General features: G+C 37.1%; 1 protein-coding gene across 9 annotated transcripts in view; it reads left to right on the top strand.

Annotated features, from left to right (window-relative positions):
- The window catches only part of NCOA1 (nuclear receptor coactivator 1), a 219,629-nt gene that overhangs the window by 165,914 nt on the left and 26,583 nt on the right, over positions 1-27,132 (top strand). For all 9 annotated transcript variants that reach the window (XM_070799032.1, XM_070799034.1, XM_070799035.1 and 6 more), the window contains 6 exons: positions 1,715-1,895; positions 13,478-13,595; positions 14,847-15,015; positions 16,010-16,324; positions 22,256-22,357; positions 24,275-24,677. In XM_070799032.1, the coding sequence (XP_070655133.1) occupies positions 1,715-1,895; positions 13,478-13,595; positions 14,847-15,015; positions 16,010-16,324; positions 22,256-22,357; positions 24,275-24,677 (1,288 nt within the window). The remainder of the gene's footprint in view (positions 1-1,714; positions 1,896-13,477; positions 13,596-14,846; positions 15,016-16,009; positions 16,325-22,255; positions 22,358-24,274; positions 24,678-27,132) is intronic.

Here is a 27,132-nt window from a genome sequence, read left to right as displayed (position 1 = left end):
TGGGTGAGTCATTTATTGGTTATATATTTACAGATGTCTTCTCTATACTGTGCCCTGCCTTTTCTCCCTGTTAATGGTGCTTTTTGATGAAGTCAAGTTCTTCATTTTAATGTAGACTCCAAATTGTCAGTTTTTCCCTTTTTGATTAGTACTTTTTGCACGTGCCGCAAAAGATGTGTTTAAAAATAGTCATAGTAGTTTTACTTATATTAGCCCAAAACCAGAAAAATTTCCCAAATCCATCACTAGAATTGATAAATATATATTGTAGCATATTCGTACAATGGGACACTATTCAGCAACAGAAACAAAATGAACTACTGCTACCTGGAGCAGCATGTCTAAACTTCAGAAATGTAATGTGAAAGAAGCCAGATGTTTAAAAAAATATGTACATGTAATTTTACAATCTAGGAAGGGATTTTAGTTGAATTAAGTAATAAAACCCAAACAGCTAGACATTTTATGTTTATGAATTATCTTAAGGTAACCGTCATGGAATAATGTTGTGAAATAAAGGTCAGTTTTCTCCTATGCCTAACCACAGACAGATGTAAGAACTCCCTACCTATGATAGAAACTACATTTCCTACTCTGTTAAGTCTTTAAATGAGAAGTGACCTTTCTGGGATATTTGAAGCTATGCTATGCTATGCTAAGTCACTTCAGTCGTGTCCGACCCTGTGCGACCCCATAGATGGCAGCCCACCAGGCTCCCCCATCCCTGGGATTCTCCAGGCAAGAACACTGGAGTGGGTTGCCATTTCCTTCTCCAATGCATGAAAGTGAAAAGTGAAAGTAAAGTCGCTCAGTCGTGTCTGACTCTTAGTGACCCCATGAATTGCAGCCTAACAGGCTCCTCCGTCCGTGGAATTTTCCAGGCAAGAGTACTGGAGTGGGGTGCCATTGCCTTCTCTGATATTTGAAGCTAATATTCATTTAAAAAAATTTCACAAACTTTAAGAAATTATTTTTTAAAAGTATGTCAATGTAAATTTTTAAAAAGTATGTCAACGTAAATGTATTTTTTACTCCTTCATAAAGTAATCCATTTTATAAAATTTTGAAAAATATGACAGGAAAAAATCACTCATGATGTTATTGTCATAACACAGTACTCTCAATATCTCTTTCCAGTTCAATCTTTTTCCAGTGTGTACATTTTATACCAAAATACAATAGATAAGCACCGTGTGTATGTTGTCTTATATCCTGCAGTGTATCAGTACCATAAACTTCCACATTTTGTTCCAGTGTTCAGTTCAGTTTAGTTCAGTCGCTCAGTCGTGTCTGACTCTTTGCGACCCCATGAATCACAGCACGCCAGGCCTTCCTGTCCATCACCAACTTCCAGAGTTCACTCAAACTCACGTCCACTGAGTCAGTGATGCCATCCAGCCATCTCATCCTCTTTCGTCCCCTTCTCCTCTTGCCCCCAATCCCTCCCAGCATCAGAGTCTTTTCCAATGAGTGAACTCTTCGCATGAGGTGGCCAAAGTACTGGAGTTTCAGCTTCAGCATCATTCCTTCCAAAGAAATCCAGTGTTAGGTCATGCTATTTCATTGAGGCCCCAGTCTTTCTAATTATTTCTTCTTTCTTCATTCTCTCATAGTCACACTCAATTCATGTATTTTAAAGGAACAACTTGTTTTCTAGTTTCTTTCAGGTGAAAGTGTAGAATGTGTTTCCTCTAACTTTGATTTCCGTTCTTAGTTTACAGCTGACCTTGACCAGTTTGATCAGTTACTTCCGACGCTGGAGAAGGCACCACAGTTGCCAGGCCTATGTGAGACAGAGAGGATGGATGGCGCAGTCAGCAATGTGGCCATCAAATCGGAGATCCTGCCATCTGCACTTCAGTCCACCTCTGCCAGGCCCACTTCCAGGCTGAACAGTATGTGTTGGGGACAGAACTTCATTTTAAACGTTTAATGATGATATGGATTAGAGCTTTGTCCCTCATAATTATTGCACAGACCTTTTGTTTATTGGGAGTGAAGTATCTTTTCATTAATGCCACAGTAAGTAGTATATAGTTGATTTTAGATATATGAATGTCACTCGTCTTGTGTATTTTAAGTTATAGTACAACCTCTACTTTTTAATAGGTAATTTTAAGGTGAGCAGTTGATATTGAGTAATTTTACGTTCTTACCCAACCTTTCCATAGTAGGACTTTCAGAAGTATAATGTGGGGTCAGATTATGTTTCCAAAGTGTCTTCTTGAATACTGGCTCCATAAATTGTGAAGAAAAGTATTTTGTGCTGACATACACTGGGTAAATGCTTCATGACATATATATCATTCCTTAGTGTATATTAGAGGTTTTATGAAGTCCTGTGTTAGAGAAACTAGTTTAGTTTTTTTATTTTTTTGCTTTATCTTCATGCCAGTTTCTTTTTTAATTCTTAAAAAATTACACATGTTTTAAAGTTTACACTCCATTTACAATTATTATAGAATATTGACTATATTCCCCATGTTGTATAATACATCCTTGTTGCCTATCTTACGATTTAAATTAAATATTTCTTTAACCCAACATTTACCAAACTTTTCTTGATTATGGAATTCCTTTTGTCAAGTAATATGTGTTACCCCACAGAATGAGTTTTTCATGGAGACAACTGTGTTGAAATAGGTCATGACTGCTCTCGCCCATGTTAATATTTTCCTACTTAAGAGACACTTTGAATAGTATATTTCCAGTTCATGAAGATAGAGCTATTATATTATTTTCACCTGTCAGATTTGAAGTTGAAATAATAGTGGTGATAATTCCATTGTGTGACCTTGAAAGTAAAGGAAACTAACCAGCTCACTTTGAAAATTTGCCTGTCCCTCGTCTCATGGGACCAGATGTGGGGCTTGTTTATTTCAGTCATACCTCAGCTTTTAGCTATCATGACACAATTCCTGAAAGCTTACCAAGATTTCTAGGCATTTGGAAAGAAAAATCTCAAATCATCTCTGACATTTTGGGAAGCAGTTTTTCAGCTGACCAGAACACTAGATGAGAGCAGAAGCCTAGGTTGAAGTCTCACATTTCCCATTTATTATTAATAACAGTTATACCTTCAACAAATGAATTTTCTGAGCCTCGTTCTCTTTATCTACAAAATAAGGATGTGTTATTGTTCAGTTGCTTGAGTCATGCCCGACTATTTGTGACCCCACACACTGCAGCACGCCAGGCTCCCCTGTCCTTCGCCTTCTCCTGAAGCTTGCCCAGACTCATGTCTGTTGAGTCAGTGAGGCCATCCAGCTGTCTCGGCCTCTGTCGTCCCCTTCTCCTCCTGCCTTCGATCCTTCCTAGCACTGGGGTCTTTTCCAACGAGTCAGCTCTTTTATTATTATAAAATAAGAATTAGATGAAATGATTTCAGAAGTCTTCTAATTGAAATTAGACTCCAGACTCTGGGATATCGGGCACAAGTGGGGAAACAATGAGATATAAGGCCAAAAGGAGATAGAATAAGAGTTTGTAAATTGATTGGTTCAATCCTGGTCCTTCCCCTTCTGATGTGGAAAACTGGAGGAGTTCTCTTGAGAGATACCACTTGGCCAAAAGAAGATGTTGGGATGTGGATATCTATGGGGAAATCCCTAAAGTGCAAAGGTCATGCTGCCATCTTAAATATCCAACAGTGGGACTTACCTGGTGGTCCGGTAGTTAAGACTCTGTGCTTCCAATGCAGGAGGCACAGGTTCGACCCCTGCTCAGAGAACGAAGATCCCACATGCCAAATGACATGACCAAAAAATAAAAGTAAATAAAATAACAGTAATAAGTGTCCAACAGTGAAGGCTGCAAGCAGGCACAAGCCTTACACAGAACCCAGCCAGTCAGTGTTTTAGAACACTGCATCTGTTCAGAGCAAACACAGCCAAAGACCATCAGGACTTGAAGCCTGTAACATAAAAGAGAGCAAACTAACCAGACAAAAAGAGTATACAGTGGAAATATATAATGAGTATATGGACTAACAATTTTGGAAAAGATACGTCATCCATGAATAGCATCAGAAGAAAAAAAGGACAAAAGGAAGAAAGGACTTTTGGAAATTAGATATCCAAAATTTTTAAATTTCAAGAGAAATATTAGAAAATTAGACTGAGAAAATCTTTCAGAGAAAGCAAAAGACACATAGAAAGTAGGCAATAAAAAGTTAGGTTGACCTACAAGAGCCAATAGCGATTGATAAAAATTTCAGAAACAGTCAGGGGAAAAGAGCTTTCCAGGTGGCTCTATGGTAAAGAACCTTCGTGCCAATGCAGGAGACACAAGAGATGTGGGTTCAATCCCTGGAGAATCCCATGGACAGAGGAGCCTGAAGGGCTATAGGCCATAGGGTTGCACAGAGTCAGACACGACTGAAGTGACTTACCATGTAGCATGCATGAGTGGGGAAGATGGAAAAGAAGATATTTTCAAACCAAAAAAAAAAAAAAAAAGACTTTTCTAGAACTGAAGGACATAATTCTTCAGAGTGAAATGATTCAACAAGTATTCAACACACACACACACACACACACAAAACCGGTACCAAAACTTACTATCATGTAATTCTAAAACATCAGAGATAAAGATTCTAAAAGCTTGCAGAGAGATGTGAATTGTATACAGTGAATTGTAATGACCAAAACTTGGAAGCTGTCAAGCCACAGAAAGACATGGAGAAACCTTAAATGAATATTGCTGAGTGAAAGAAACCAACCTGAAAAGGTTACGTACTTTATGATTCCAACTATATGGCATTTTGGCAAAGGCAAAACTAGAGACAGTAAAAAGATTAGTGGTTGCCAGGGAGAGGGATAAATCGGTGGAACGTGGGTAGTTTTTAGAGCAGTGAACCTATTCTGTATGATACTGTAATGGTGGATACGTGTTATTTTACATTTATCAAAACCACTAGAATGAGCAACGCAAAGAGTGAACCCTAATGTAAACTGTGGGCTTTATTTAATGAAAATGTGCCAATATTCATCTATTCTAACAAATATACCACACTAATGTAAGATGTTAATAACAGGGGAAACAGCCCAATCTAAAAAATGGGCAAAGAATTTTAAAATATACTTCATAAAATAAGATACGAAAGTTGCAAGTAGCACATAAGAAGATGGTCAGTGTTTTTAACCATCAAGGAAATGTGAATTAAAACTATAATGCAGTGCTGCTACATACTCATTGAAATATCTAGCATTTAAAAAACTGACAAAACAAAATGATAGCAAAGATGTGGGGCAACTTGAACTTTGGTGTTGCTGGTAGCAATGTAAAAGGGTAAAACAGATTTGGAAAATCGTTCAGCCATTTCTCTTAAACATGCTTTTACCGTGTGACCCAACAGTTCAACTCTTAGTTATTGGAGACAGAGCCAAATGAAAGCATGTGTTCATCAAAAACTTGACCACAAATGTTCACATAGCTTTATTCATGATAGTCTCAAACTGGAGACAGTTTGAATGTTCATCAACAAGGAAATGGCTTCTTTATAAAATGGAATACTGCTCAGCAGTGAAAAGGAAGGGACTGTTAGTACAGGGTATGAATTGGTCTCAAAAATATGAGTGAAAAAAGTAAAGATCATTGGTTGCCAGTGGTGAGGTCAAAGTAGGGAAGATTGATAGCCAAGGAGCTTGAGGGAATTTTTAAAGGTGATAGAAATATTCTGTTTTCCTGATTGAGGTGGAAGATTATGTATGGGTTTATACTTTTGCCAAGTTTATTGAACTGTACACTGAAAATCAGTGCATATTGTTTTATATGAACTCTATGTTAATAAAGTTTATTTTAGAAATACCAAGGGTTAGAATGGTTTCTGACCTGTAATCAGGCATCCAACTTCCAGTAGTTGTGAAGGCTGAAATAAAGACATTTTTGGATATAAAAGGGCACAAATACTTGCATAGTATGTTTACCTTCTGTAGTTAAGGCCCTTGAGGATATATTGGGTTGGCCAAAAAGTTCATTCGGATTTTCTGACAAACTTTTTTGCCAACCCATACTTCAGGAAACAGGAAGAAAACCAAAAAAGAGAGGCTTACAGGGTTCAGGGAAACAGAGGATCTGAAAAGAAGTCCAGGAATGATAGGTGATCAGCCAGATTAGAGAATAACACATGTAAATTGGAGTAGCAGGTCCAAGTCTTCTGAAAAGACAGCCTCCAAGGAACAAATGAAATTTCTCTCTGAGTTTATAAAAAAGATGATTCATAGATTCATGTCAAAAATGTTGAAGCATCTGAAAAAGTCTCCAAGAAAAGTAGGAAAATGAAAAAAATAAACCAATTGTTAACTCAAGAAAAATGAAAGCATGATATAAGAAGGGATGTTTGTATACAATATGACTTAGCAGTAAGTAATATTTGCATAGTTCTAAGAATCTAAATATTAGCATTTTATGTAAAAAAAGCAATGATCTCTGTTAGGGAATTGGGAACATAGAAGGTAGTAAGAGTAGTAGATGTGAGAGAACTGAAACCCCATCTATCATGATGGGGAGTCAGAAACTTAAAATGGAGATATTTTAGAAATAGGCAGTTGCCAAAGAAAACAGACAAGTTGTGAATGGTTGTCTCTGTTGAAAGGGGAGTAATCAAAGGGTCAGAAGGGGCAAGACAGAAAACTGCTTTTATTCATAGACCTTTTGGTTCTGACTTTTAAAGTTTTGTATATGTGTTAATTTGATGAAAATTAAAGTTAATAAAAATAGAAAGTGTCTTCTAGCTCTCCAGTCTGTGAAAGTGGAATGTTTTTCATTCCTAATCCGTCTTGAGTCAAATAGCTCTTTTTTCTCTCTTGAGATTTCCTCCCCTGAATACGGCTTTATGTACATGTGCTCAGTCAGTCAGTCATGTCCAACTCTTTGAGACCCCATGGACTGTAGCCCACCAGGCTCCTCTGTCTATGGGATTTTCCAGGCAAAAATACTGGAGTAGGTTGTCATTTTCTCCTCTAGGGTATCTTCTCAAGCCAGGGATTGAACCTGCATCTCTTGCCTCTCCTGCATTGTTAGGCGGATTCTTTACCACTAGTAGCACCTGGAAGAGTTTGTAAATAGGCCAGACACCTGCTCCTTGGAAGAAAAGCTATGACCAACCTAGACAGTATATTAAAAAGCAGAGATATTACTTTACCAACAAAGGTCCATCTAGTCAAAGCTATGGTTTTTTCCAGTAGTCAAGTATGGATGTGAGAGCTGGACTTATAAAGAAAGCTGAGCAACGAAGAATTGATGCTTTTGAACTGTGGTGTTGGAGAAGACTCTTGAGAGTCCCTTGGACTGCAAGGTGATCCAACCAGTCCATCCTAAAGGAAAGCAGTCCTGAATATTCATTGGAAGGACTGATGCTGAAGCTGAAACTTCAGTACTTTGGCCACCTGATGTGAAGAACCAACTCATCGGAAAAGACCCTGATGCTGGGAAAGATTGAAGGCGGGAGGAGAAGGGGACAACAGAGCATGAGATGGTTGGATGGCATCACCGACTTGATGGACATGAGTTTGAGTAAGCTCTGGGACGTGGTGATGGACAGGAAAGCCTGGCGTGCTACAGTCCATGGGGTTGCAAACAGTCAGACACGACTGAGCGACTGAACTGAACTGATCTGGTCTGAGTAGGTTGTCAGTCCGTTCAAACTGAGTGACTGAACTAACTGAACTGACACCAGAATCTGTTAAACTTTGTGCTGTAGTGTTGCTGAAAGCCAGAAAGAGAGGGGTGAAATGAGGTAAATGAGGAGAGGGTGATCACTGCAGACTGTGTTTCCATGCAAACAGGAAAGAAACAAGGAGAAGAGAAAGGAAAAGAGGACAAAGGACTGGAGAAAGAAAAAAGAAGATGAGGACAAAAATATAATAACTCATAAAGGGAAGAGAATAGCCTCTGAGTCTCTGCCACCTCTAGCCTCTACACTGTCCACCACCACCTTTCACCCGAGCCAGACTCCATTATCAGATGGCTGATTCCACGTCTTAACTTTGTGCCCAAAGGTCTCGCATAAGACAGTTGAACTATTCACCACCTATTCGAACTCCTGGATCTATCTGCCATGTCACTTATCTTTTCTGTCACACTTACCTTGCCCTTGCCCATTTGCACTGTATTCTGAGAGTCTCTGGGCCAGATTTTTCAGATCAAAACTGAATCTTCAACCATATCCATCCTGTTCCTCAGTCAGTCTGTTGAGTTCTTTAAATTGTAGCAATCATGTGTATGGAAATTTTTTTCATAGAACTCTATTGCCTTTTATATATATGATAGACTTTTAAATCTGTGTATTGATTAATTTGGCATACTCCATTTTTTGTAACAATCCTTTTTTCTTCAAAGTTTGTTTCTCTGTTAAATTTGCTGTCTTTCCTTCCTGCTGTTGACTTTTCTTGAATGTTTTGGTGAACCAGGGCTGTCTGTGTATGTATACTGAAAAAGACCTAGAATGAAACACCGTGGTAGCTAAAGTGTCTCTTCAGCTAAAGTGAGAGGCCCTTTTGCTCTGGCAGTGAATGTAGCTTCTGATTATAGAAGCCCTGGTGCTCAGTTGTTGTTGTGAAGGAGTCAGGGCTGGTGAGAGGGAAATCCCTCGTGGCAGCCCTCACACCCACTTTGGGAGATTCCCTGGGCAGAACTCCCACACTGAGTCATGTCCTCACCACTTTAATCCCATGGGCAGACGCCAGAGTCAGCTGCACTCAGAGCAGGGCCTGGTGACAGCTGTTCAGTTGTCCTTTAATTATCCCAGCAATCACCCGTGGCCTGTTCCTTTACTTGTTCAAATGACCACTGAGCCTGGAATTGTTCTGGTGTCCCTCTGAGTAAACTTCCTCTTTTGGAAAATCTCCCCTTTTTTCATAATATAAGTTTTTTAGTTTAGGTGAACTTCTCCATCAGTTTTATCTTTCCATCTGTTTTGTTTTCATTGTTCTAGTTAGCTACCATGTTACTTCTTTTACCTCTCCTTCAGCTGTAGATTTATTGTCCCCTTTCAATTTCCTTTATTTCCATGAAAATTTTGGGTGTAGAATAAAATAGAGATGGTAAATCTGTCACATTGAACCAAAAATGTTCCATAGATCTACTTACGTACAAGAAAACTAAGGTCCAAAGAAAGAAAACACACACACACAGATAAAAACTTGCCCAAAGTTATCCAGTTAGTGTACGCAGAACCAGGATTTAAATTTCAGCCTGCCTGGTTTCAAAACACATCGTTTATAGGCACACACACACACACGTACTCCCATGCAGTGTGACCACGTGACTTAAATAATTTTGTTGGAAATGTACTGTAAGAGCACATTAAAAGAATTTAGGAAGATCTTGATCAAAACATATATAATGTGCTCTCTTAGCAGTACCTTCAAAACCTCTGCCATGTCTTTTTGTCTGTCTTCAAATTCCTATATTTTAAATGTGGATTTGACTTTTGAAGTTTTGTGAAGTAATTTGGAGCCAAATTTGTTGATCCAAAAAGAATAATACTTAAAAAAAATCAGAATCAAAGTTAGATGTAGTTAGAAGTATTTTCTTGAATACTTGTATACTAGATAAGACAGTTTTAGAAGAATTCCAAAAATATTTGAACACTGGCAACACTACTGAAGTGAATGAATGACCTCCTGCTCATTTTTTTGTTCTGTGAACATACACATTCTGAGGTTTAAAATTTTTTTAAATTTTATTAATCTGTAATACACTGAGTGTTGCATAACTAAAAATACATGTTTCACATAAAACATTTTCAGCATTTAAAAAAATCCATTTTTAGTTCCTTGTTTTTGAGGTTGTGTTTAGTGTTTTGTGACTATTGGTAGGCATCTTTTGCTACTGCAGGACTATAATTAATAATCTTACATAGTACAGATAGTTGACCACATCTAAGAGTATATCTGAACTGTAAATTCTGAACGGAATTGCTGGGTCAAAGCATAGGTGGATTTTACCAAATGGCCTTTCTTATGCCAATTTACAGGGTGATAATGTTCTTCTTTCTACACATCCTTTCTAATCGTTTGAATTATGCACTTTTTCATCTTTGCCAATCTGAAGAGTTTTTTAAGTATCTCAATGTAGTTTTAATATGTATTTCTTTTATTGTGAAATTAGGTTGATCACTTTTCAGTGCTTTTTTGTGACCTGTTACCTACTGGGTTATTCAGTTTTTATCTTACTGATTTATAGTTCTTTTTGTATAGTAGAGAAATTAGTCAAACACTATAGCTGCTGTGCATAGTTAACAGCCAAATGTAACACAAAACTGAACCAGAATCTCTTTATCAACAGCTGAAGAAAATTAACTGTGAACACCAGAATCACTAGATGCTGAATTAACTCTTAGTGGAGTAAAATGTGCAAAAGCCACTCTTGATTTAACAATGCTTTCTACTGTGTGCAGAAGGAGTTTTTAAATTTTTTAATAATATAAGCATTTGTTTGTTTTTCTAGCTGAAATCACTATGGCTAATGGGGATATAAGATTTTATTTTAACCATATTTAAAATGGAGAAAATATGATGCTGGATCCTTTGCACAGATTATTAAAAAAATAAACAGCTTGATCAGGAGTCCCTAATAGCTTGTTTTCTACCCCCACATCAGCTGCCTCTCTCCAGCAGAGACGAGTAAACACAGTAATGTGTCCCTTTGAAAATCACTATGCCTGTCTTGTGTAACATATATACATACTTACTCATGTTTGTATCAGAAACACAAACATGACCAAAAGTAGTAGGTTTATTCCTTGGATAAGGAGAGATAAATTGTGTATTTTGTAAAACATTCCAGCAAGTTGAATTTTTTTTAAAAGAAGTCAGTTTCTAAAAGAAGTCCTAAAATGTTAAAGTGACCTTTAGAATAAAAAACAGCTTCTTTTAAGTATATAGCCTATGCAAACAAAACTTATAATTGAATCAGTGATTGATTGGGTTTTTTTCCCCTAGTCACCAAATTTAGCACAATTACTTTATTTTGAAAATATTTTATCCAACTTGTTTTCGTAATCTTTTTTCCCATCAAGACTACTGTGAGATACTATGTCCTGTTACTGAGTCAAATAAACTATTCTATGATACTAAGTCTAGATGGTAGACAGCCATGTAAATTTTCTTTGACTCTTAAATATAATGATTTTGTTTATGTTAGATTTCTAAAATGGAATAAGACAGGAATTATTGTGCAGAGCAGAGCAAAGGGACAACTTCAGATAATCTTCTCTGACCAACTTTCTGATTGAAATAATGAGAAGAATTAAGTGATTACTTTCCCTTCACCTTTTATTGTTGTTGTTCGGTATTTTGCTTTTTTTCCCCCAGAATCATACAGAATTTGGTTTCTCTATCATTTGTCATGCTAGAGAAGACAAGTTTAATTGCAAGCTATAATTTTTTGTATTTAGAAGTGAATGTGCTTTTATGTGCACTCCTATATTTCATTCATACTAAATATTGAGTATATTTCAATATGTAGTCAAGTTAGATTAATTGAGCCTAACATGTTTTATGCAGTTAATAATTATCAGTGTGCAGCATTAAATAAGTTTGAGGGGCATCCTTAAATCTACTTATCTCCATTCATTAAAATGAGGAATTCTACCTAATTGTATATTTTCTCAAGCCACTAAGGCATTTTTAGTTTTTGTTAGTTTACTAGGGCTGCCATAATAATAAAATACCACAGACCAGTGACTTAAACAATAGACATTTATTTTCTCACAAGCTGAAGGCTGGAAGTTCAGGTTGAGGAGGGTCAGTAGGTTTGCTGTCTTCTGATGCCTCTTTCACTAGCTTGCAGATAGCTTTCTTCTTGCTGTGTCCTCATGGTCATCTCTCTTCTGTGTCATCTCTGTCCTAATCACCTCTTCTTATAACACCAGTTATACTGAAGTGTTTGAAGTAGAGCCACCCTGACAACTCTTAATCACTTCACTCAGAGCCTTGTCCCCAAATATAATGACATTCTGAAGTACTAGAGGTTAGGGCTTTAACATAAATTTTATTCCTTTTCAGGATTACAAATAGCCATCAGAAACATTAAAAGAAAATAAAGTAATCCTTAGTCTCACAACCTAAAATCTACCAAGAATATATAGCTTACTAGATTTATTCTATTAATATATAGAAATTTTATAATATCCTAAGAGTAGACTCCTCCTGAAAATAATGTATTGGATTATACTTTTTTCCTTTTTCATTTATCAGCATGTTATAAATATCTATACCATAATTCATTAATGAATGAATTTCTGGAATTTAGGTTCTTTACAGTTTTTTCCCTAATATAAGTAGTAGAGAAGTAATCAAAGCTTTCCAAAAAAATTGTACATACTGCCATCTTCCATTGTACTGTAGTGCTCTGGTCAGTTGTGCCCGACTCTTTGCAACCCCAGGGACTGTAGCCCACCAGGCTCTTCTGTCCATAACATTCTCCAGGCAAGAATACTAGAGTGGGTTGCCATTTCTACTCCAGAAGATCTTCCTGCCCCAAGGATCAAACCTGCATCTCCTGTGTCTCTTGTATTGGCAGGCGAATTCTTTACCACTACATCATAAAGCATAACTCAACCTCTTTTTTTCGTTTGTCATCATTATAGACAACAATTATCATACCATTATTGTACAGCTATATTCTCAGTTAACCACTGTAGAGTTTTTTTGTCCATTTACTAAATGGCCCCAGTTTGCAGTGCAGTTTAGCTTCTGATTCTGCCTTTTGTAGAGCATATTTTATCCTTTACTTGCATCTCTCAAACATTTCATGACAGTAGCAGTGTCCCTACTTATTGCATATTCCATACTGGGATTGGGGGCAGGAGGAGAAGGGGACAACAGAGGATGAGATGGCTGGATGGCATCACCGACTCGATGCACATGAGTTTGGGTGAACTCCGGGAGTTGGTGATGGACAGGGAGGCCTGCGTGCTGCGATTCATGGGGTCGCCAAGAGTCGGACACTACTGAGCGACTGAACTGAATAGGGTATAGACTGAAAAAGCAGTTAACTGAAATTGTTATGATCATTTTTAAAATCAGTAATATCTGAAGAAGTTCTAAGTGATTCTCTTATGGTAATGTATAAAAACCTTTAATGTCACATTTTCTTTGCATTTATTTTGTTTACTTATTTATTTATTTGGTTGTGCTGGGTTTTAGTTGTGGCATGTGGCATGTTTGGGTTCCCCAAACAGGGATTGAACCTGGGCTCTCCACATTGGGAGCATGGAGTCTTAGCTACTGGACAACCAGGGAAGTCCAGATTCTGTTTGATTCAAAGAACTTTTCTCACTTTCTCATTTACCTGTTATTATGTCACATTCTAGATAGGGTAAGTTTCTGAATAAGTGACCTTTGTATCATTGAGGTAGTATTTTATAGGGGAAATCTCACTCTACTATATAATATATTACTTCTGAAAAATATTATCATATCTTCTGTTTTAATACATCCTGACTTCTAACCTTTCTTTCTTTAACCAGGATTACCTGAACTGGAATTAGAAGCAATTGATAACCAGTTTGGACAACCAGGAACTGGTGATCAGATTCCATGGGCAAATAATACAGTGACAGCTGTAAATCAGAATAAGCCAGAAGAGTGAGTAGTACATTTTGTGTATTATCAAGTAACAGATACCATCTTCTACAGCAAAGAACTGCTTTTCCCAAACTAGATTCCAGTTTGTATTGGTGTTTTATAGATATTAATGGAAGGTGAAGGTTTAATGAAAAGAAAAAGATGGGGGAGGACACCAAATCAAACAGATTTATTTACTGCATGACTGCAAGACTAGTGTATATTTTAATTACCAAGAGATTGATATAGTATGCAGCTTTATTTTTCATCTCTTACTTTGCTTTGATTGATTACCGTAAAATTTCTGGGACTGGTAGATGAATTGGCCTCAGCACAACAACTCTATTGCTCTTGAGTTCTTAGTTGTATAATTATTTTGTCCAGCTTTTCTCTTTGTTTGGAGCAAGAATACATAAGAAGGGAAGATACTTTCTACATCTGCTCAGTATCCCCACTTGAGTAGAATTTGATTCCTCAATCCACGCAGGTAGCTCTATTCCAACACATATAGTGCATCTCATATATAGCAACCAAAGGGTGGCTAGGTAGCATTGAGTGTGAAGCCTTAATTATGACCTCTAGCCTTGTTTACCTTCCCCAAAGAAGAATCCTTATCATTATAGAAGTAGTATTAGTACTAGTGTAATTTTCTATATATCTTTAAGTTTTATGCATCAGTTGATATCAATTGGATTAGACTATGTATTTCCTACATGTAATCAACAATTTGTTGGTTAACACTGAGCATTTTTCTAGTTTGATTTCTTTTGTCATGTTATCAGCATGATTTGATCATCCTTGAAAGTTAAGTAATACATATAATGTGTACTGTTTTCATATGGTTCAATTATCAATAATTAATTGCACCTATAGAATATAAATAGAATAAATAGTATAAAATTTTATTTAGATTAAATTTTTTTTTTTTTTTAGTTTTTGGTTGATTTTTATTTTTTACTTGTGTTAAAAACTATTTTCTCTTAACTATGGTTAATTTTTCAGGCTATTTCTGTAAGCTAACATGAAGAACGTGGAAACAAAGTTCAGTGATTGACAAAATAATGAAAAATATATTCAAGCTGCATACCAAATGTTCATAAATTTCTGCACATTAAGTATAGAAAATTTCATTGCATAAGAATTGGTTTTAAAAAAATCTCGGCAATTTCCTAGAACTAGATTTGCATATATGTGTATGTATATTTGTATTCTTAAGGTTGAATACTTATTTGCTACATCAGTCTTTATTTTTCTTATCTTTTGATTCTTCAGCCAGTGTATTAGTTCACAATTAGATGAACTTCTCTGTCCACCAACAACAGTCGAAGGAAGAAATGATGAGAAGGCCCTTCTTGAACAGCTGGTATCCTTCCTCAGTGGAAAAGATGAAACTGAGCTAGCTGAACTAGACAGAGCTTTGGGAATTGACAAGCTTGTTCAGGTATGTACTACAGTTGGCCTTTTTTAGATGATGCAGCCCTGAAAAGCTAGAAGAGTATTTTTAAGCAAGACTTTTTCATATGACTCTCACTGTATGGTAGCTATTTTATAATTTACCCTTGTGAAAGTTATCAAAATATATAATAATTAAATAATGGGCTTTTAAAACAAAAAGCCTGTCATAATAATTACAGAGTTATAGCCTTTTACTATGGAACATAATCTTAGAAGCTTTCCCTAGAATAGAATCCAGATTTTATATTATTCTTATTTTAGGACTTAATTTATCCTTCATTCATGCTAGACTTCAGCCTATATGTTCTATAACATTCCAACTTCCAGGTTAGTATTTTTGAGACTTTGGAGTTAAAAAATCAATTTAGTGCATCATGACCAGCATTTTTTTTAATGGATAGAATAATGTAGAATAAAGACTGTCAGAATGCAGAAAAAGGGAAAGTTGTGTTTCATGAAACTCTGTTTTCAGTTACATACACAAACAGTAGGTCATAATTTAAATTATATTTCTTTCAATAAGTAGTAGTCAAAAAGTTTGAAAGCCGTAGCTGTATGGCATTCTGTTAGGTCAGCTGTGAATTTTTTTTTTTCAAACAAGATAAAAGCATGAATTCTATATTTGACATAGAAAAATTAATCCCTCCTTTAGGAATCTACTTCTCATGGTAATCTATTCAATTTAACATTTGTTGATTCTTAGGCTTTGCAGTGAGGTTCTTTTCAAACCATTTAGCTTTATTTCATTGATTTAGGGCCTTAATTTTAACCATATTTTCATCTCTCTTTACTGAGATTTTAAACATCCCAGTTAATGTATTACACCATTTCAGAAGCAACTTACATAAGTGATTCCTTTAAGTATTAATAGCAAACTTCTGGAGAGCTTCATATGATCTCAGATCCAAAATTGTATAGAGAAGCATGTCATTCATTGGCAGAAATGTATTTGTAAAATCTTCTGGCTTATTTTCCAACAGGGAGGTGGATTAGATGTATTATCAGAGAGATTTCCACCACAGCAAGCAACACCACCACTGATGATGGAAGAAAGACCCAACCTTTATTCCCAGCCTTATTCTTCTCCTTCGCCTACTGCCAATCTCTCTAGCCCTTTCCAAGGCATGGTCAGGCAAAAACCTTCACTGGGGACTATGCCTGTTCAAGTAACACCTCCTCGAGGTGCTTTTTCACCTGGCATGGGCATGCAGCCCAGGCAGACGCTAAACAGACCTCCAGCTGCACCCAACCAACTTAGACTTCAACTTCAACAACGATTGCAAGGACAACAGCAGGTGAATACCCTTGTTCAACAGGTGTCTTTTTAAAGGGATGTGCTAATAGCTCTATGTAACAAGACAGCCCAAATGCTATTAGATTGACCAAAAGGTTGGTGTGGGTTTTCCATAGGATGTTGTGGAAAAATTCAAATGAATTTTTTGGCCAACCCAATGCACTAAAGGTGTTAAGTCCACTCCCAGACCCTTTATGACACAAAAAGTCATCCTTAGTCTGCTCTGATAAGAATAAGGGTGACTCATTCAATTAAAGACTGCTGGCTCATAACAAAGTCCTTTAACACCAAGAGTTTCAAAGCAATTTACTTCCATTTTTTGAGATAAAAAATATTTAGGATGAACATCTCATATAATTATTAAATTAATAATTTTGAAGCATAGCTTAATTTCTAAAGTAGAGCATCAAGAGATACTGCTGATAAATATTTTCTCTCATGACAAATAATGTGCAGGTGTAATTAGGACTGTATAAGCAGCAGTTATAAGGGTAATCATTAAGAACTAGAAACCCAAATGGCTAAAACTATCCTCTGGGAAACGGGACCAGGAATGTAGGTTGTTGCTTCTGCTGTTATTACTCTTTTATATTTCTTTAGCCATATGTCTGTTTTGCTTTGGATTTTTAAAAAAGCATTTAAAGAAGTTCTCTGGAGCTTTACTAATAGCAGAAGGAAGAGGAAGAAGGAGCTAAATTTATTAGAGCGGCAGCATGATAGAGTTAGCTCTGGTTTCAAGTCCTAGTTCTAACCTTATGTGAGGTGGGTCAGTAGTAAGATTATTTACCGTATTAAAGCCTATGATTTATCATCTTTAAAAAGAATCTAATAAATAATTCCTTTACCTCTTAGGTGGTATGTGGACTAAATGAGATAACATTAATAGATGTTGTTGTTTATTCGCTAAGTCATGTCCCACTCTTTTTCGACCCCATGGATCATAGCCCACCAGGCTTCTCTGTCCATGGGACTTTCCAGGCAAGAATATTGGAGTGGGTTGCCATTTCCTCCTCCAGAGTATCTTCCCAACCCAGGGGTCGAACTCACGTCCCCTGCATTACAGGCGGCAGGCGGATTCTTTATCCCTGAGCCACCAGGGAAGCCATTAATAGATGTAGAGCTTGGATATAAAGCTCTTAACAGAGTGCTTGGCATGTAGTCCCATTTAGTAAATACTCGCTATTATTATGCAATTATATTCAATAAATATAACAAATAATATAAAATGTGCTTCCATGCTACTTAAAAAGAGGAAGATGATGAAAGGGAGAAAGAAAGAGATGGCATAAGGTGAAAAACTTTTAATGGTAGACTAATAAGGAATAATTTTTAAATGTTAGGGTGAAATAAAAGACACAAAGGGAAATTAAGGGAAGAGAAGGAAAAAGAGAAACAAAGCGAGGGTATAGTATTAATAATATGTTCTGAATATGACTTAAGATAAACTGCTTCTTGTTATAACTTGGCATTCATCATTAGACAGCACAAGAATAAGAAATACTTACTAGCTCCCCTGTATTTAATTTTTCACAGAACATGTTTATAGTGACTGTACCAGGTCCTGAGAGGAATGCAAAGAATAAAGAGATAGAGGCAGTTTTCAGAGCTTATCGTCAGCCTGGGGTATTCAAAACTTATTCAGCCCTCTGTATCTTCAGGTTCCGCATCTGCAGATTATACCAACTGTGGTTCAGAAAGAGGTTTTTTGTTTTTGATTTTTTTAATTCTAGATGAGAAACAAAACTTTTGGCAATAAAAACTGCTTGATAAAAGAATAAGCTTCCTTAAGGAAATCTTTGTCTTGGCAATGATTTACATGGTGACTGAATCAGGATTCTCAGCCTCATCACTATTAGCGTTTTGAAACTGGATAATTCTTGTTAAGGGGGTGCTTCTGGTGCATTGGGAGATGTTTAGCAGCATCCCTTGCCTCTACCCAGCAGATACTAAGAGCAGCCCCTCCCCAAGTTGTGATAACCAAAAATGTCCTCATGTATTGCCAACTGTCCTTTATGGGGCAGAATACCCCTGGTTGAGAACTTCTTGACAAGATAATCATCTTTTAGGTTTACTGTAGGAGGACTTCTTGTTAAGGCATTGGGGGAAAAAATCCATTCAGACAGACAAAGTGACAGCAAGCCTTGAATTGTGTGTGTGTGCACGCACATGTGTGAATTTTATACACATAGGCTGGGTTTGTGCTTTTCCACTGGCCACAAGCCCCACATACATCTCCTTTAGTAATACAACAAGCCTGTCAACGAGACCTTTATAGGCTTGCTTTCGAATTTGTGTTACCAGCTCTAACGATTATCAACCTCTCTCCTCCCAACTCCCTAACTAAGAAAAATTAAGATTTCAGGGGAAATTAAGGACATGGTGATCCTTTTAGGAGAACTTCCTTAGAAGAAGTTGCTGGAAAATGGGTAAAATTTTAGTAATCAGAAAGAAGAGGCAGGTCAGAGTGAAATTGTTGTACACAGTATTAGGTTGTACACACAGATAGTCAAGGGAAGGGGAAAATAAGAGTTTTTCTGAGGGTAGAAATAGATCATTTTTATTTAACAGAAAGTGCTTGTAGATTGCTGCTTTTAGAACAATTCCTTCTGCTTCTAAAAATTACCTATTTATTTTATAGGGTTTTGATTTATTTTTTTAAGGTTGTTTTTTCATTTTTATTACTTCTCATTTTTCCTCTGTCCCCAACCATTTCATTTTCACGTTATCTCACAATGCAAAGAATATATAAAGCTGTCAGTGTGGAATCCCAACTCCCACACTCCTGGCAATGTTACTTTTCTTCACCTGTTTTCATTCCCTGTGTCTTCGGTTTTTGGACTTGCTGTTCCTTCTGCCTTGAGTTCACTCTACTGCCCTCTTTGCCACCTGGCATTCTCATCTTTCAAGGTCCCATTGAGCTCACTCACGCTCTTGGTCCCTGTCTTCATGTCCTAGGCTAAGTTAGTTGCTGCCCCATGCTGCTGTACATCTCTCTATATATTCAGCCTATAACTTGTTCATTGCACTGTTTTGTATTGACCTCAACAGGGAATTCCCAGAAAATAGAAATTTACTCACTTTTGTAGGCTTCAAACTTTATTTAGTATCTTGCATATACCAAGTTTTTTGATAAATCTTTGTAAAACTAATGGTTAATTTAAACTTATGTCTAAGATCTGACATAAGTTTGAGTTTAAGAAGTATGTAGATTTTTAGACTTTTAAGAGCCTTTTTGACTTTTAGAGACATAATATTGGTTATCTTTATTTTTGACGTGATTCTGAATGTTTTATCCTATTCCACAGTGCCTGAAAGTTATCATTGTAATATTTATATTATATTGGGCTTCTCCCTCCAAGTCATTTTGTTTTCTGATCTCAGTTCAGTTCAGTTCAGTCGCTCAGTCGTGTCCGACTCTTTGCGACCCCATGAATTATTGGAGTCAAAAAATGAATGAAACCAGAGTTAAGAATTGAGCTTGTTAGAGATGAGAGATTGAATCACTATTCACAGCTCTTTGGAGTCTCTTATAAAACTTTCAGAGACTTTCTAGTTTGTAAATAGTATATTAAAATTTATTAAATGTATTAAATATGAAGATATTAAAATATATTGATAGGTTGACTATAAGAAATTTATAAATTATAAAGTACTATATCAACACAAAACAAGGTTTATATCATTGTTATTATTATCTCCCTTACCAGTTTATTCATATCAAGTTATTGAACAAGTAATCCTTGAAGCAGTAGATTATCAGGAAATACCCTTTCTAAGGATGCTTGTTTCCTTACCTGCTAAAGTTAAGGCATACCTCTGATATGGAATCCTGAGCCTGATATAGACAGTATCTTTCAAACTAGTGTACCATAGAAGATTGTTCTAGGAAATAATAATAAATGGCTATATGTCAGAAAAAAAGGTTCACAATAAATGAATTGCATAGTTTATCCCCTTCTTGGAGCTCCACAGTGTGCTTTAGCCAATTGAAGGCTCATAGAATTACTACACTAAAGAAATCTGTTTCACCTTGTGTAACCCATTATTTCCAATGCTTAATACAGCACAGCATGCTATTTTCCTGGCACATCTATTAATATCCTGCAGAACAATGTTCTTTAGAACACCAATTTGGGAAATGCTGGTCTAAAGTATAATTACTTCTTCTAGTTAAATAAATAGTCCATTTTCTCAGACCATTTGTTTCTTACATAATTCTCTCCAGCTAATGAAATCACATTGGATTTTTCCCAAATACGTGCCCATCAGACAGGTACCCTCCAAGTCAGAAGTACGTCAACTTTTCCATTCATCTTCCAGACCTTTAGAGAGTGTTCCCTATGTATGTGTACTTTTGTACTCACAACCTTTAAGACCAAGGCTGATGTTTCTTTTTTCTCCATTATTGCACATGTCTGAAATAACTAAATATTAATGAGTTTTAAAAAGCCTGATCTAAAATAGATAACCAGCAAGGACCTACTGTATAGCACATGGAACTTGTTATGTGGCAGCCTGGATGTGAGGGGAGTTTGGGGGATATATAGGTATGGCTGAATCCCTTTACTATTCACTTAAAACTATCACAGCATTGTTAATTGACTATCAGTTCACTTCAGTCACTCATTTGTGTCCGACTCTTTGCAACCCCATGGACTGCAGCACATCAGGCCTTCTTCTCCATCACCAACTCCCGGAGCCTACTCAAACTCATGTCCATCGCGTTCATCATGCCATCCCACCATCTCATCCTCTGTTGTCCCCTTCTCCTCCCGCCTTCAAACTTTCCCAGCATCAGGGTCTTCTCCAATGAGTCGGTTCTTCACATCAGGTGGCCAAAGTATTGGAGTTTCAGCTTCAGCATCAGTCCTTCCAATGAATATTCAGGACTGCTTTCCTTTAGGATGGACTGGTTGGATCTCCTTGCAGTCCAAGGGACTCTCAAGAGTCTTCTCCAACACCACAGTTCAAAAGCATCAATTCTTCGTTGCTCAGCTTTCTTTATAAGTCCAGCTCTCACATCCATACTTGACTACTGGAAAAAAACAATAGCTTTGACTAGATGGACCTTTGTTGATAAAAGTAATGTCTCTGCTTTTTAATATACTGTCTAGGTTGGTCATAGCTTTTCTTTCAAGGAGCAAGCGTCGTTTAATTTCATGACTGCAGTCACCATCTGCAGTGATTTTGGAGCCCCCCAAAACTGACTATACCCCAATACAAGATAAAGAGTTTTAAAAATTACAAAAAGAAAGCATGATAAACATATTTGTGTGCAATACATGTATGTATAAACACTGCAGAACACTAAATATGGCAGAGCATAAAAATAGAATACATGCACCTGTAATATATGCATATAGGCATATGTGCATGTACATACATGTGTGTACTTTATATATATTTATGTTGTGTGTGTATTCTACTTTTAAATGCTCTGCCATATTTAGAGTCCTGTAGGCAGAAAGTCTGGAGAAGGCAATGGCACCCCACTCCAGCACTCTTGCCTGGAAAATCCCATGGATGGAGGAGCCTGGTAGGCTGTAGTCCATGGGGTCGCTAAGAGTTGGACATGACTGAGCGACTTGCCTTTCACTTTTCACTTTCATGCATTGGAGAGGGAAATGGCAACCCATTCCAGTGTTCTTGCCTGGAGAATCCCAGGGACAGGGGAGCCTGGTGGGCTTCTGTCTCTGGGGTCGCACAGAGTCGGACACGACTGAAGCAACTTAGCAGCAGCAGCAGCAGCAGCAGGCAGAAAGTATTTGATAAATGTTAGGAATTGCCACCTTTTGGCAAATGTGGGAAATAATCTTACTAAACTTGCAATACTAAAACCTCTTAATAATCAATAAAAAGTTTATGTTACTCTAAAGGGCCATGCTATCTGTTTGTGTGTAGAAGTTTATCTCATTGTTCTATTTTTCTCTAGTTGATACACCAAAATCGGCAAGCTATCTTGAACCAATTTGCAGCAAACGCTCCTGTTGGCATCAATATGAGATCAGGCATGCAGCAGCAAATTACACCTCAGGTAATGTGAGAAAACCAGGCATTGTTAGTACTTCTCTAACCCAAGTTGTGTTTCTTAGAGTGTTGACTTAGGTGTTTTTGAAATGGTCTGTGAACTTATCTCTTAATGATGTTTGTACTGTAGCTTTCTATTAAAATGAATTTATAATCAGCTTGTGGTACCTGCTACTGATATTTGATTTAAAGCTGAGGGTTCTTTGTTTCGTTTTATTGTTATTGTTGTCATTGCTGTTAGATATCAGATGACTAAGTAGAAAACTCTTATTGCTGTCCTGAATAGTATCAGTAATAAGAAGCCAAGGATATGAAACTGTGTGCACAGTACCTGAAACCTGATCAAAACCCAGTCACATTGCTTAGTTATCTTAACTGCCTTGTGTTCTCTGTTCAGTCTGAGCATCAGCATTTTCCAGTTTTTGTTTTAACAATCCTGTGTGTGAGCTCACGGCCATTGAAACGAAACATAAAAAGAACCAGGTAGCCTTCTAAGTGTGTGATATAGTCTTTCCTCCTTACTTCTGCACATACTTCAATATACTTTTTTTTTGGCTGCACCATGTGGCTTGTGGGATCTTAGTTCTCTAGGGATTGAACTTGGGCCCACAGTAGTGAAAACACTTAGTCCCAGCCACTGGACCGCCAGGGAATTCCCTCAACTACTTTTTTTTTTTTTAATTTCCCAGCCAAGAACTCAAAAATTGGGGAGATGAGGTATTTTAGAAAGGATTCAGACAAACTTTTCTCCATAAAATGGACCTAGTTGGATTGAGGGCAAATACTAACCAAAAGGATAAATACTGATAGAAGCTCCTGCTAAGCAGCAGATATTGGTGTCTCCGTGGATCCAGACATGGGTTTCTCTGCCTTAAAGTCTCAGTGGTTAGTTCATGCAAGGGGAAATTGGTTATAAGGAAACAAAACTCCACTGTTGGAATTCACATAAAGACAACTTCTGTTAAGAAGTCATATGTCAGTTTCTTCCATATTGGGGTACTTCTGGTTGGCAAGTTTCATTTTTATGAAGCTGTATGCTTTAATCAGCTCCTCGACCTGAATGGACATTTTCTGAGGAAGGCTTTGTTGACATGCCGTGTTGCTTTGCAAGGTAGCCCAAAAGGAGACTTCAAACTAATTTTACCACTTCTTTCATCATTCATAACATCATAGCTATTAAAACACTTACTCTAATGCCTGGAGCAGTCTCATACTGCAACAATGCTATAAAATACCAGGGTTCATTTATTTCTGTGTATTATTTTGTTTCTAATTAAAGATTTTCTTTTTAAGTGACCATTTGTTTGGCCTTGGATCCTAGATTTCTGATTCTTCCTTTTCTAATGGTATTTGTAAGTTTTCCTAATTGTAAAGATAATGTACATTCATTATAGATAATTTGGAAAATACATAAAAGTATAATGAAAATTGAAATCACCTATAATCACATTTTATTCATTTAAGTTAAGTGGAATAAATGATCTCCATGAGAAAAGAGAAAACTAATATCCTCCATACTGGAAACGTGGTGAATTTTGTGGAAATGAAAAGAAGTCCCCTAATAACATAATGCCAGATAAGATAGAAATCAGCAAGCACATTTTCTCTCTCTTCTTTATGGTTTTCATGTTTCTCTTAACTGGCTTCATGGCTTATATCATAGTACTAATCAATGTATGTTTTCTTTGACTTTTCTCAGTCCTGTTTGACTTTAATATGTAAAATGTAGTTAATTCATTTTCTGTCCTGTGGATGTCATTTAAGAGGTTTTCTTCCTTTTCTGTTTTAGTTTGCCTTGTACACTAATAATTGCTGCATATTCTGTTGCTCCAAGCTATTAGGCTTTATCCTGTAGCTTTCCAAGGTAAGGATTAGTAATCATAATAACATTAGTAAGGGAAGATTTTTTTTCTCTCTTTTTTAGCCACCCCTGAATGCCCAGATGTTGGCACAGCGCCAGCGGGAGTTGTATAGTCAACAGCACCGACAGAGGCAGCTAATACAGCAGCAAAGAGCCATGCTCATGAGGCAGCAGAGCTTTGGCAACAGCCTCCCTCCCTCATCTGGACTGCCCGTTCAAATGGGGAACCCCCGTCTTCCTCAGGGTGCTCCGCAGCAGTTCCCCTACCCACCAAACTATGGTACAAATCCAGGAACACCACCTGCCTCTACCAGCCCTTTTTCACAACTGGCAGCAAATCCCGAGGCGCCCTTGGCCAACCGCAGCAGCATGGTGAACAGAGGCATGACAGGAAACATGGGTGGGCAGTTTGGCACTGGAATCAATCCTCAGATGCAGCAGAACGTCTTCCAGTACCCAGGATCAGGTATGAGGATTTACACCTTTATGTTGTCTTTGTACGTACAGTTGGCCCCCGGTAGCCATGGATTTCATATCTGTGGATTCAACCAACCCCAGTGGAAAATATCCACCCCCACCAAAAAAAAGAAAATTCCAGAAAGCTCCCCAAAGCAAAACTTGAATTCCCTGCACCCTGGGAACTATTATCCTATTTACATAGCATTTACATTGTATCAGTATCAAAAGTGACCTAGAGATGATTTATGGAGGATTGCACATGGGTTCTATTCCCCATTTTATCTAAGGTACTTGAGCATCCGTGGATTTTTGTATCTGTGAGGGTCCTGAAACCAATCCCCCAGGGATATGAAAGGAGAACTGTACCACATCAGACGCAGGTCTCTCTCTTCATGTGTGTTTCCAGTTCACTGAAATTGAGGCAGTTTGCTGAAGAGGAAAGATGCTGAGGGAGTTCCCTGGTAGCCTAGAGGTTAGTATTGGGGCTTTCACTGGCATGGCCTGGATGAACTGAGATCCCACAAGGCACTGACTCAGGGGTCAGGAGATCCAAGCTCTAGGCTTAGCTCTTGCTACCGAATGGTTCAGTGGTTTGAGGCTTCTCTCTTCCATAGCTAAGGACCTGTCTGACACTAAAATTTTTAACATTTTGTCTGCAAAGCACATTTTTACTGTCTGTCTTTCTTTCACGGATGCCTGTAAGAATGTAATAAAAGTCCATGTCAGACAGTGGGTATAAATACATAGGCTCAAAATTTGCATACGTATTTTTTATTATCTTGGAATTTTGTTTTTGTGATAGTTTACACAGGGATTGTCAGTCTTCACAGATTATCTCAGACCTCTCATTGGTGTCTCCACTCTTAGCTGCTTAGGTTGTAAGCTATTCCTCTGAAATATCAGGCAACTTTTTGGCTTCCAAAAGCTTTGTTCTTTTTTTATTTGCACTATCTCTCTCCTATTTCCTTTGTCCTGTTGTTGTTCAGTCGCTCAGTTGTGTCCGACTCTTTGTGACCCATGGACTGCAGCACACCAGGCCTCCCTGTCCTTCATCTCCCGGAGACTACTGAAACTCATGTCCATTGAGTCGGAGATGCCATCTAACCATCTCATCCTCTGTCATCCCCTTCTCCTCCTGCCTTCAATCTTTCCCAGAAACAGGGTCTTTTCAAATGAGTCAGCTCTTTACATCAGTGGCCAAAGTATTGGAGTTTAAGCTTCAGAATCAGTCTTTCCAATGAATATTCAGGATTGATTTCCTTTAGGATTGACTGGTTTGCTCTCCTTTCAGTCCAAGGGACTCTCAAGAGTCTTCTCCAACACCACAGTTCAAAAGCACTCCTTTGTCCTAGGTTACGATATCTTTTGATTTTTCTATCACTTGGAGATTCTAATTAGTAGTGGCAATAAAACACATTTGACTAATCTACCAGGTTTAACTAAACTTTGATGCTAAATTAACGGCAAGTTTCTGTAAAAAAAAAAAAATTTGAAATAAATCTGTTTATTTTATAAATGAAAGAAAAAGTAAATTTTCATCCTGCTTCAAAATGAATTTCAATGAGAAGTCTGCTATTTGACTTTGAATAAAATGTTGAAACTATATAGAGATTTTTTTCACATGGCAATATGCTTATCAACTTTGACAGCCAAATCAATTTAGACTTTTTATTCTGGTGGCAACAAGAGCTGAAATTCTTTTGACTATTAAATTAAGTATCTGGGGAGACATGTGTCAAAGAGCATCAGAATTCTCTAAGACATTTTAATAAAAATTAAGCCACATCAGTTTCTTTGTCCTCAAGACAATGAAGTCATCTTTGGCTGGTTTATATCACTTACACTATATGTGTGGGCAAGAAAAGGATTATAAATCTGTATCTTAATTATAAGATTGTCTGTCTGAACAGGAGTGGCTTTCAGAAGAGTTGTATTTTCCTTTGTCTTTTTTTTTCTTTTCTTTTATCTTTTGATTTCTCTATGCAAAGAATTTGACGCGATTCCTTCACCTTATTCTAGCCTACAGAAGTACTTCCTCCAGCATTAGAAGTCTCATGTAGTTTCCCACTGCTCTTCCAAAATGACAACTTAGCCAAAACAGCAAAGAGATTCTTAGTAGCATTTTGATACTGATTGTAGAGCTTTAAATCAAAAGATTTATTTCATTTGTTGGGGAAAAAATAACTACAGATAAGCCAAACATTAATAAATTCCCCAGTAAAACTCTCTTTTTAAAAAATAAGGTATTTACTGTACTTCTCAAAAAACTAAAAATAAAACTACCATGTGACCCAGCAGTTCCCCGGACTGGGTATCTATTATGTGGAAAAAAAGAAAACACTAATTTGAAAAGATACATGCACTCCAATGTTCATAGCAACTTTATTTTCAATAGCCAAGATATTGAAGCAACCTAAATGTCAATGGCACCCCACTCCAGTACTCTTGCCGGGAAAATCCCA

Source organism: Bos indicus, chromosome 11, assembly GCF_029378745.1.
Source record: "Bos indicus isolate NIAB-ARS_2022 breed Sahiwal x Tharparkar chromosome 11, NIAB-ARS_B.indTharparkar_mat_pri_1.0, whole genome shotgun sequence".
Lineage (NCBI taxonomy): Eukaryota > Metazoa > Chordata > Mammalia > Artiodactyla > Bovidae > Bos > Bos indicus.
This window is presented reverse-complemented; position numbering and strand designations above follow the sequence as displayed.